This window comes from Macaca fascicularis, chromosome 14 (genome assembly GCF_037993035.2).
Source record: "Macaca fascicularis isolate 582-1 chromosome 14, T2T-MFA8v1.1".
NCBI lineage: Eukaryota > Metazoa > Chordata > Mammalia > Primates > Cercopithecidae > Macaca > Macaca fascicularis.
Window position 1 is genome coordinate 104,904,817 of NC_088388.1, and position 12,132 is coordinate 104,916,948.

Consider the following 12,132-nt stretch of genomic DNA (forward strand, 5'->3'; position numbering starts at 1 on the left):
AACCATCCTTGCATCCCTGGAATAAAACCTACTTGATCACAGTGAGTTATCTTTTTGATGTGCTGCTGGATTTGGTGTGCAGTATTTTGTTGATGATTTTTATATCTGTGTTCATAAGGGATGCTGGCTTGTAGTTTTCGTTTTTGTTGTGTCCTTGCCAAATGTTGGTATCAGTATGATACTAGTTTCATGGAATGAGTTAGTGAGAAACAGGAGATTTTTTGATGCAATCATATTTATCTCCTTTATCCCCCTTTATACTTCATAAAAGGCAATCAGAGGCATTCAAGAAATACTTGATTTGGACGGAAATAAAAACATATCTTTGTCTCATTTATTGGATTTTGAATTACAGAATTTAACAGCTAAATAGATATAGTTAGATTTTCCACATCTTCTTTATCATTTTCCACATTTTTAGCCATTGCTTTATTTAAAATCTTTTAATCTGTATAGGCCATTAATTTATGTTACTATTGAAGAGCTGCCATGTATAATAAACTAAATTTAACAATCTTTGTATCAATTTTTATAGGGATTCAAGGACATTTCTCTTGAGAGGTTTATACATGGTGGAGCCAATGTTACTGGATTCCAGTTGGTAGATTTTAATACACCTATGGTAATCAAACTAATGGATCGCTGGAAGAAACTAGATCAGAGAGAGTATCCAGGATCTGAGACTCCTCCAAAGGTATTTGTTTATTTTTATCTACTGTATTACTGATAGTTTCAAAATTTAAGATGGAAAGTTTATTATACAGATTTTCCAGTAACATTTTGCCAAACATAGTATGGCATGGGAAAAAAGCATTTTGTCTTTATAACTGCCTTGCACATGCACTTAATAATTTCTAAATGTCTGTATTTAAGAGTAGAGTTGCTAGACATTAGCTCAAGCACTTTACTATTATTATTACGGTACTATACATATGAATTTTCTTGCAGAATTATATATATTTTTTAATTGCTAACCAAATACTTCAAATGTGAAAGAGCATCTGTAACTTTTCTTCCACACAGAAATCTTCATGAAGTGATTTACAATGAGTAGGCAAATTAGGAAATTAGCAGAAATGTAAAATATACAAGCTTCTGCAAAAGTTCTCTTTCTAATTAATAGTGAAAAATCTGGTTGTTTTAATTGTTTTCTGACTGATATTGTGAAAGTATGCTATTAATATTTGCTCAGAAAAGGTTGGTAAATTTCTGATCATAAGCATATTTGATCAAACTAAACAGATAGATGACTTTCTTAGACCTCATGTTAAATTATGGCATAATGTTTCTTAAACTCCAACTTAGTGGTTTGAGCCCCTACCTAATAAGGCACCATCATCAACATTTGTTAATCTATTACTAACAGTGTATTCCAGTAAAAAGTTTTATATGTAATTTGGAAATTCAAGCCTAGGAAAAACACGATCTAAGGCTAAAAGGTCTTAGCTCTGCTTCTATTTTCTAATTATAATATTTCATAGTGGCTATGTTAATTTCTTCTCAGAAATACTGGAATTTTGCCAGCTCGGCATACCATCTTCACTGCCTTATAAAATCACAGAATTTCAAAACAGAACATTAAATGGATGTCCACTATGTGTCAAGCACGGTTGTCCAATCCTTTGATTTTACAGATAAATACATGCAAATTATTAAATTGATATGTTAGTTGGCAGTCCTTGAGTCAGGGACCAGATTCATGGGATACACAGGATATAATTATTTTAATGTCTCCTATTTGATTATATCCAACTAGACTCGTCTATGCTATAGCTTTGGCCTCTGTTATATAATCGTCTCATCATTCACAACTCTTGGCATGATGCTAGGCATTCAGTAGCCATTTAATAAATAAATGCAGTACAATTAATTCTCATTATTCACAGTAGTTATATTCTATAAAGTCTCTTTAAATACTGAATAAGTAAATATAGAACTATTGCTCCCAGGGGTAATATAGGGTTAAGTTCTGCTAGCCTCTGGTTACAAACTTCTTGTCAACTATTCAGTACATAACCTTGTTTTATGGGTGTTTCTGTTTAAAGAAACCTTATTTAATGTATTGTTGGTTCATGGACATTGAACTCCTGGCCAACAGCACTGTGGCTCATGCCTGAATGAAGCTTATTTAACATGCACATTTTCTCCATAAGGCACATCACGGCCTCCTTGCACTTGGGAACACTAAACAGCACGTCAACACTATGCTTTTGGGCCATGTTAAACAGTGAAATCATCAGCAAAAAGCACAAAACTGCAGAAAACATGGCACTAAATAGAACACAAAAAGGACACTTGTTTACAGTACGAGAGTAGAAACAAGGAAACAGTGTTTCCTTGTGCTGCCACAGCTGGGACCTTGTGTGTTAGTTACTCAAATTTTTCACCACTCTATACAGTTCCACAAATAACCACAAAAGTGTCATAAGTATCGATCTAAGAGTCGCAAATAAATATTAGCAAGGAGGAAAATTTGAAAATTTAGAATCCACAAATAATGAGGATTGATTATAATTAATTAAATTGTACTCTTAAGTGTTCGATTTTTCAACCAAGATTAAAAGCATGACTTCTGATCGTGTCACTTCCCTGCTTTAAAAAAATCTCCTGGAATCAAGGTCTTCCATTTTATAGGCCAATCAAGACTTTACAGTTGCATGAACCTCTACCCCCTTTCTGATGCTCCAGCTAATGTGAGCTGCCCCTGCATTTCCTCACCCTTTATCACTCCCTGTGCACATGCTTTTACCTCAAAAGTCCTCCACCACCATGTCTACCTGTCGAAATCCAACCACCTTCCAAGGCTTTATCTCAAATTCCACTTTCTCTATGAAATCTTTTTTTTTTTTTGGTAAATGTGATTCCTTCCTGCCTGTACTCTCCATAGTATTTCATTGGGCAGTTCGCATCAGGGATTTAATATAATTATTTGCACACTTACTGTTTCACTCCTATAAACTCTCTGGGGCAGTAACCATCAAATACTCATCTTTGTAGTCTTCATGATTCCTAGCTAGAGTCTGGTACATTTTTCAAAGAGCTCTCAGATATGATATGAAATTTCATCCTCATAATAACCATAATAGAGAGTCACTATTATCTTGTTTCATTTCATTTTGCTCTGTTTTATACTCTATAGCCAAGAAAATGTGCTTCACATTCCCATAAACCTATGAGTCACAGAATTAAAATTCATCCCAGTTCTTTCTTCTCTAATCCCATACTTTTTCTACTGCACCATGATTCTGCCCAATTCTGTCTTGTTATCTATAAATCTTAGTAAATGAAATCATTTCATCATTCTAATCACTTATAGAGCAGTAAATAACTATAGGGCACTATTTACCCTGCCTAAAAATGAAATGATTAGTAAGAATTTTCTAGGTGCCACCTAGAAGTTATCTGCCCGTAATTGTGGTTCCCTGGATTGTAGCACAGTGAGACACATAGAAAAGAATTACATCCTTTGAAAAGGTAAAACTGATTTAAACTACTGCTTCTTTCCATCTGTCAGCTCTATGACCTGTCAAATCCCAGGTCTTTGCCACTCTGGCTGAATGTCTCCTTTACTCTCACCACTCTGTGTGATACCTGCTCTTTTTTCTGGTTCACATATTTCATAAAAATGAATGCACTTTTTAAAACACAGCAAGTGTGTTTGCTTTTTGGTGCCATCTCTTCTCAGCTTCTTTCTTCCTGTTGAAAAAGCAACAATATTTTTATTTTTTCCTCCTTTGGTCCTCAAGTACTAGCATTGCACTTTTCTCTTGCCCTTTGCGACTTAAGCAAGATTCATTTTATTTCTCATTGTTATTTTCTTGCCTTAACAAAAAAAGATGATTTGATGACTTTCTCTATTCAAAGATGTGTTGGGTCAGGCAGGGGAGGAGGCACATTCATTTTTGGTGTAGTACCTTGCTTAAACACCTTAGTTTTTCTCAGCTACCCCATCCCAATAATTGTGAAGGGCATGTCTCTTCATGAGACAGACAAGCATGTCTCTCCAGAAGCTTGTTTTGTCAAGTCCTGGAGGAATATATAGGAAATTTACGTGGTTCTTTTAAATCCTTCTAATACAAGAGTTATATCCTATACTATTGAACAGTTCTTTGTTAGAATTAATGCTCCTTATTTTATCCATGTTTTAGTTTTTCTCTTCCCTGTAATGGTGGCTGCTGTGTCTCATGCCCATGTTGCCTAAGTTTACTTTCTTTTCTTTTATTTTTTTCTGGGACAGGCTCTTTCTCTGTCACTCTGGCTGGAGTGCAGTGACACGATCACAGCTCACTGTAGCCTTGACTTCCTGGGCTCAAGCAATCCTCCTCCCACCTCAGCCTCCCAAGTAGCTGGGACTACAGGTGCACACAACCACGTCTGGCTAATGATTTGCGGTTTTTGTAGGGATGGGGTTTGGCCATGTTGCCCAAGCTGCTCTCGAACTCCTAGACTCAAGTAATCCACCCACCTCAACTTCCCAAACTGCTAGGATTACAGGTGCGAGCCACCATGCCCGGCCCTAAGTTTACTTTCTACAAATGGAATTTCAAATGATTTTTCTTCATTTGAAAGCACAAAATCAAGGGGATCATCCTCCACTTCCTACAGCACAAACCTACTGCTCATACAGGCATAGAAGGTGTTAATTATAAGGAACTGACCATATGGAATTTCTAAAGGAGACAATGTAGTTTTTGTCATGATAAGTAGTTAGTAGTTGACACTATTTAGCACAGTGACTAGTACATACACATTTGCTGAATAAGTAGATCTGTCATGCTTCCAGAAAATTGTGCCCCATTTCCATGTGTTCAGGAATTTTCCAATAAATGTCTGCCAAAAGCGATCCCATGTTGATTTATTTTTATATTTAGAAAATTACATTTTTATCTCAACCTTTCCTCACTTTTTCTCCTAACCTTAATAATCTTTTCTCAGAGGTGGAGGGGAGCTCACTCTTTTCTCAGACAGAAGCAGATGGTCTATCCTTCACATCTCTACTTTGATCCCAGGTTATATCGAAAACTTAACAAAATGACTTTGCCTTCCTGTGCACCTTCATTGGGTGTAGTGTGGCAATATTCATTCCTATTTAGCACAGTCACTGATGCATACACATTTGTTGAATAAGTAGATGTTATTTCTGGCATCATATTTCTGAATAACAATAAACAATTCCACTCATTCTTCTGGGAGAATAAACAAAGATATATACTTCAAGTCCATGAACTTATATTAAATCTCAGGGAACCTTGCTAGGCATTTTAGAGGAGGAAAAGATTAAGAGGCCCAGCCCTCCTGGGGCTCAAGCACAGAAACTGACTACAAGGCAGATTACACAGCTGCATTAGCCTTTGATACGTTACCTATTTGTACTGGGACACAACAGAAAGACCTTGCCTAGGGATCTTTCTTCTACCAACTGATGGAAAACTGTTTTATTAGAATTTCTATTTTTCAGAATGGTTTTTCTCCTTTTTGAGTCAGGATGATAAGATCTGGTATACAGGCTTTATATTAAAGCAAGAATAGAAATTTCTGAAGCTAGAGTCAATTAATTATCAGTAATTTAACCATCCTTCAGATAGAATAGTGCTTTATGTCATAAACTTACAAAGACCCCAGACCATTTCTAGCACTCGATAAGATTTTAACATTTACCATTATATTCATTTTCATTTGGTTAGTACACCTCTGCTCTGACTTATGATGGAGTCCTTGTGATGGCTGAAACTTTCCGAAGTCTTAGGAGGCAGAAAATTGATATCTCAAGGAGAGGAAATGCTGGGGATTGTCTGGCAAATCCCGCTGCTCCATGGGGCCAGGGAATTGACATGGAGAGGACACTCAAACAGGTAACTCACAATTTTATTTAAGTTCAATTCATTTCATGGTCTTCTTTTAGTTGAATGTTCAAAAAACAGACTAATTTATCCAAGCACAAATACATATTACAATTGCTACTCAAATATATCAAGCCATCATTTTTGGGACATTTCTAGATAAAATACAAGGTAGAATTTTGCTGTTTACATTTTATGTGGATGCATAGTCAGGATAAGCTAGCTTAAGTTTCTGTAATAACCCAAATCTCAGTGACTTAAAACAACAAAGGAGCTTTGCTTACTCAGACATATGCTAGATTAGCAGGGGCACTTGGCTAATTGTAGTCACTTGAGGACATAGACTGGCAGAGCAGTTACCATCTTGAATTCTGCAAAGGGAAATGGATAGTTGGGGGCACATTTCAAACTGGCAATTAAATTCTGTGGCTTAATAATATCACCTGTCCTGCCTATTTACAACTCACATGTCAGAAGGAGTCACATGGGCCTAGCTAACCACAAGGTTAGCTAGGGTTCAGGAAGTATAAGCCACTTCCTGAACCACAAGGGGTTCAGGAAGTATAAGTCCACCTGGGTCCCAGGACATTCCAGAACCAGAAAAAATGACTACCTCTGGAGATCTTCAAATTGCTTTGTAACTTTGGATTAAGTAGTCAGTTTATTTCAGTCTTTTATAATTACACCAACACTATTTGTTCAAATAATTAAGGTAATATATACATATTTAATGTTACATTTTAAATGTTCTGAAATGTCACAGGTTCAAAACATAGGTAAAAGCAAATTAAAAGGAAATTTGGAATAAAATATATTTCAATATTTTCAAAAATGTCTTTATATGTTTTTGCTTCTTATATCTTAATTTTAATATTAGCAAGGTGAGAATATGATCTGGCATATGTATCAGGGTTATTTAATCCATTTTGTGGATATACAAATAAAACTGAAAAGTAACCATAAAAAAATTGTGATTCCTATAAAAATACTTTATAATTGAGGGAGGATTCTTCTAGTAAGAATGGAAACTTTATAATATTAAAAACAAATAAAATATATTCCTCTTCCAGGGGTATAGCAAAATTGCTTATATATCCCTTTGATATTCCTCTTTCAGATTCTACCCCAATAGGTCAAATACCTAATGGCATTTCAGTTAGTTGTTTATAGTTTATAGTTCCACTTTTTTAAGTAGTTGTAAGCCCAGCAGATGAAGTTGAAATTCCTATAAGTGAAATTGCAAGTGAACACATGTGGTTTTCTTTTTCACTTAGGTTCGAATTCAAGGGCTAACAGGGAATGTTCAGTTTGACCACTATGGACGTAGAGTCAATTACACAATGGATGTGTTTGAGCTGAAAAGCACAGGACCTAGAAAGGTGAGCCACAATCAAACTGAAAAACAGAATTCTGTATTTACTTAGTTTGTATGTAACATTTTAAAGGCATACAGAAGAAAGATGGCTGGACATTTCCCTTTTTTGTGAGTACTTACAAATACTTTAGTACTGTCTTTATAATCAATGCTGAGATAAATGTGTGTGTCATGTAATTGATATTTAGTAGTATGCCCAAGCTGAAACAAACTAATTTATACACTGTTTATATCCCTTATCCAAAATGGATGCAATATTTTGGGTGGGGTTAGCAAAAGGAATCCCACAAAACAAAATTGGCTCTGCAGAACAGAACGTGAAGCAGTAAAGAGACATAAGCACCTCAAGGTAGTCATTTACGAAATTATTAGAGCAAGTACCAAAAAATTACTTCTAACGGGTGAACATATTTAGAATAGGCTGGGTGTTCTTGAAGTAATCAACTAGATAAATTTCAATGAGCAAAAGAGAAAGAAGATGGATGGTAAGATTATTGTTAGGCTGAGAGGGAAAGAAACATCTAAGTTGTTCAGGAAGGTGCTGGTGCTAGGTTCCTGGATTTGGGAAGATAATTCTGCTAGTGGTAAGATGTGAGTAGATATAGCAGCAGTGTTCCCAGCATTCAAGAGGTACTTTATACAGTGCAACCATACAGCCCCACCACAGTAATTGGTTATAAGTGTTTTGTAGCTAACTCATGTAATTTTTAACATTCCTGTTATCTAGGAACTAGGATGTTCAGGGAAACAGACACTCAAGTTAACCTTATCTAAAAGCGGTACTTGGCTGTTTAAAAAAATTTCCAAAATATATTTTCATGCTTTTATGTAATAATGATAACTGCAACTTATGAAATGCCTGCTGTGTCCTAAGCACTGGACTTGGTGCTTTGCATGATTCCATCCTCATGACAAACCTATAATTTGAGTAGTAGTATTTCTCTTTTTTATAAATGACAAAATTATGGCCCAATGAGTTATCTTATCCAAAGCCCGTAAGTGAGAAAACATATTTAACTCTTAGTATTTTCTCCCTTACTGATCTACATAGGAAGAGATGATTTCCTGCTGGAGGAAAACACATAAAGGAAGGCTGTATGGGGGAGGTGGGATTTTAAATTGCCAGGATGTTAGAGTTTGGAAGGATGAAATGGAAGGGGCAACAACCTGAAGAAAGGCTTGGAGGCAGGACCGTTAAAGTTAAGGTGATACATGGAAAATAGCAAAGGCTTTCCTAATTGCATTTTGCTTCAGACTACGATATGGGTGTGCTTCTCTATCTGTGAGAAGTTTGCAGCTGCCATGAAAACCATCTCTAGATTTCCATCTTCTTAATGGCATAGCCTGTGTGGAGGCTGCCAGCTAATACATGGTAAACTGGAGCCTACCTGATCCAGATCAGGAGTGGCAGGAGATGGACAGCAGCCGGGGGGCCCAGCTGCACCTCAGGGCGGGCTTTTCTAAGGAGATTGACTGAAGCAAGGGAAGGAGACGTTAAGAAGAGCTCACTCTACAGCACACAGCCAGCAACAAAAAAGAGGCAAGCTTTAAGCAGAGATCCTCTGCTAGCTGGGGAGCAGATAGGATATTCCACAGGCCTCTGAAAATGTTAACAGGTGGACAATGCTAAATGCTAACAGGTGGACAAAGGTAAGACTGACTCACCTCCTTGCCATACACCAGACCTTGCAAAATTTGCGATTTAAACAGAATCTTTTAAAATGCAAATGACAATTACTTATTTTACAAAACTTTAAGTGCAGAACATCAAATCATTCTCTATAAGAGAAAGAATAGTGGAAAAAGAAAGCTGGTGCTAACTAGAAGTAATATGAAGTGGGCTATTCATAGTACTGAATCTTTTCATAGCCTATTGAACCATGATGGCAACAAAAATTAAGACTTTTCAAAGAGAAACTTAAGGAATAAGTTGGGAGAGTGATGAACAGTACATCTTCACACCCAGCTGACATTCATCTAAGGCTCCTAAAAGAAATAGGCAGTATAAAATGGTGTAGACTCATCTATCTTCGTTTTTCCGTGGCAATGATCAACTCGGGCATTGTGTCAGGAATATTAAACTTAAAAATGAGCTACCATGAGAGACACTATGCTGGTGAAACTAGGCAATATGTCTGAGAAGTGAACAATCATTCTTGTAAATTGAACACTTGCCAGCAAGGGAGCTATCTTTGAAAACAGATCAGAGAGTCAACCCATCAGTTTGTCTGACTTCTGCAACAGGAAAACTGATTGAGAGTCTCATTAAGCAGAAGCCACAAAGCTCTTTCTGAAGTCCCAGCTCCTAAGTATAGTGGAATCTTCTTATCACTCCAGTGACCCCCATCCAGGGCTGCAGAGGGAATGCTGCAGAGTTGCATGGTTTCAGAAATCTTTAATTGCAAAAATTTTATTTATTGAGAGCACATTATATGCCAGACACTGTAATGGAAAATTGATGTGCATTTTTTTATTCAATCCTCATGACAACCTAAAAATAAGATACATATTTTTTCTCCTATCGAAAAGTAAGATTCAAATAAACTAAGTTACCTGCTCAGAGATGCTCAGTTAGAAAGAGGTGGAGCTTCAGTAGAAACTAAAATTCCTGCAGCTCTAGAGCATCACTCAAGATCTTGACTCAGGTTTCAAGATCTTGAAACATCATCAGTCCCATTGCCTATAGGGATTTAGGGCCGATGTGGGAATTAGGCCAGATTTTTCAGGGCAGGTCTAGTCAAAGCAGCTCTCCAAGGAACCAACTTTGAGTAGAATAGGAGTTCCTCACAGCCGCTCAGTTCCTATCTTCTCTCTGTTCTAGGCCAAGACCATCCTAAATACAGACATATTTTCTCACATATCTTAGTATAATTACATTTGCATACAAATCACCTTTAGGAGTTCAAAGAAGATTAATATTTTTCTGACATTCTTTATCAATTTAGTGATTTAAATGCTTCCATATTTTTGCTCTAGCATTACAAAATGACTTTTCACCCACTTTTTGTCTATAGGAAAAATATCCATTTCCCTGTTAAATGAAATCAGTCATGGGAAAAGTTCTTAATAAAATGCAAAATGCTATGAAGACTGGAGAGAGAAATTCCATCTTCTGTGAGGTCTGGGTGCAAACTTTAGAATCCCTTTAGGAACTGACCCCTTGTGTAGACTTAGTTCTAAATAAGCCCATGGTCCACATGAAATCTAGCGTTAATTGGTCCCATATCACAAAATATGACTTTCTCTTTTTTTTAACCAGAATTGCATGTAGATATAAGGCAAAAAATTAAAGTTTGCTTTTTATTTTAATTTTCCAGCACTTCTGAATCAAATATTTGTCTTTAAAAGGGGAATAACTGCAAACCCATGGTTTAGTTTTTAAATGCAAAATGTCAAGGTCCTGCCAATATCTAGGTACTCTCCAAAAATGTATCCCAGATCTGTGATTCTTTCTGTTATGGGACTCATTCATAAAGAAAAATTGTCTCTCCTGAAAATTGGCTGATGAGCTCTTCAGGATGGGTGCATTTTAATGGAGTGCTAAACTGTAAAACCCCTTTTCATGTCATATAACTTCATATGGAAAGGAGAGTTAACAAGAATCAACTGACTTAAGTACACATAAGAATTGAGGAGAGGGTGGGTCTCAAATATATACTTGTTTTAAATTAAAATTATCATATAATTATTAATAAATGTCAACCAGAAATTGATTCACATAGACTATTGAAAAAACTTGCTGAACTTCTAATTTTGGATCAAAATAAGAAGTGTAGCAAGCCATATTAATAAAAAGTCTTTTTCTCCATCTGTTTTGTTATTGAATTATATATGCAACACTTGTGAATAATCTAGTGCCTCTTTCTGACATATTAATGCTTACTCTATTTTAATATGCTCATAAATACTAACATGGCAGTTGAGAAACCTGAATTAAGCAAGTGAGACTTCCAAAACATTAGAATAGTGAATACAGACCAGTGAGCAAATGCATACATTTTATTGGAGACATGAGTTTTATCAACTGAATCAAGAAATTCAAGAAAGAAGTTTGTCGAGCAGTAAATGAACACCCATTTTGGGAGGTCGTGTAGCATAACAGCAAAGCATGTAGACTTGGTGTCATAGAGACCTGAGTTTTGAATTCTGGCCTTACTAAAGTGTAACTTTGTGTAATTTCTTTAGCCTTCTAAAATGAATCCTCATCTCTAAAATGTGGATAATAATTGTCCCTACTCCATACTTGCTATGTATATTCACTTTAAGATGTATACTTTTAAAAAGCGTTGAGTACATTGTCTGCCTCAGAGCAAGCACTCAATATGTAATAGCCATTATTATTGCTTAATGGTCTGCAAAAACCAAAGAATCCTAAATTTCCATTAAGATTCCATTGTAGCTTACTACTTTCAGAGTACTTAAGTAATTACTTAATTCATTTTTAAGAAAAAGTGTTTGACTTCTAAATAAAAAAATAATAATTTAAAATGAAAAAATACAAATTTAAATGTAATATTTGAAAGCAAAAGCATTGACCATTAATATTCATCTCTGATGCAGTTAGCATTTCAAAAAATGGTAAGATTGTTACCTAGGGGCTAGGTTATATCAAACCTAAAACCATTCCTGTTTTGCTTTAAAAATATGTAGGTTTCTTTTGCTTGGAAATATTCCATACATGTTCTTCTTATAAATCTGGCCATTCCCTTTACTATACAACCTGTAACTTTATTGATAAAGTTACACAAATTAATTTAGGGGGCACCAGTCTATCTCACTAGAGGAGGGGATCTGCATAAAATAATGCTCCGTGCTCATATTCCTTTTGGAATCACCTATTCCCAATCTCTTGGCCACTCCACTATTGTAAACAGTGAATTTTCCAAACATGTAACAAGACAGGATCCTTAGCACCAG

General features: G+C 35.8%; 1 protein-coding gene across 10 annotated transcripts in view; it reads left to right on the top strand.

Annotated features, from left to right (window-relative positions):
- The window catches only part of GRIA4 (glutamate ionotropic receptor AMPA type subunit 4), a 372,300-nt gene that overhangs the window by 287,380 nt on the left and 72,788 nt on the right, over positions 1 to 12,132 (top strand). For all 10 annotated transcript variants that reach the window (XR_012423660.1, XR_012423659.1, XM_005579503.4 and 7 more), the window contains exons 7-9: positions 536 to 694; positions 5,685 to 5,852; positions 7,115 to 7,219. Coding sequence is in view for 8 of the 10 variants with exons in the window: in XM_005579503.4 (XP_005579560.1) it covers positions 536 to 694; positions 5,685 to 5,852; positions 7,115 to 7,219 (432 nt within the window). In the remaining 2 variants the exon portion in view is untranslated. The remainder of the gene's footprint in view (positions 1 to 535; positions 695 to 5,684; positions 5,853 to 7,114; positions 7,220 to 12,132) is intronic.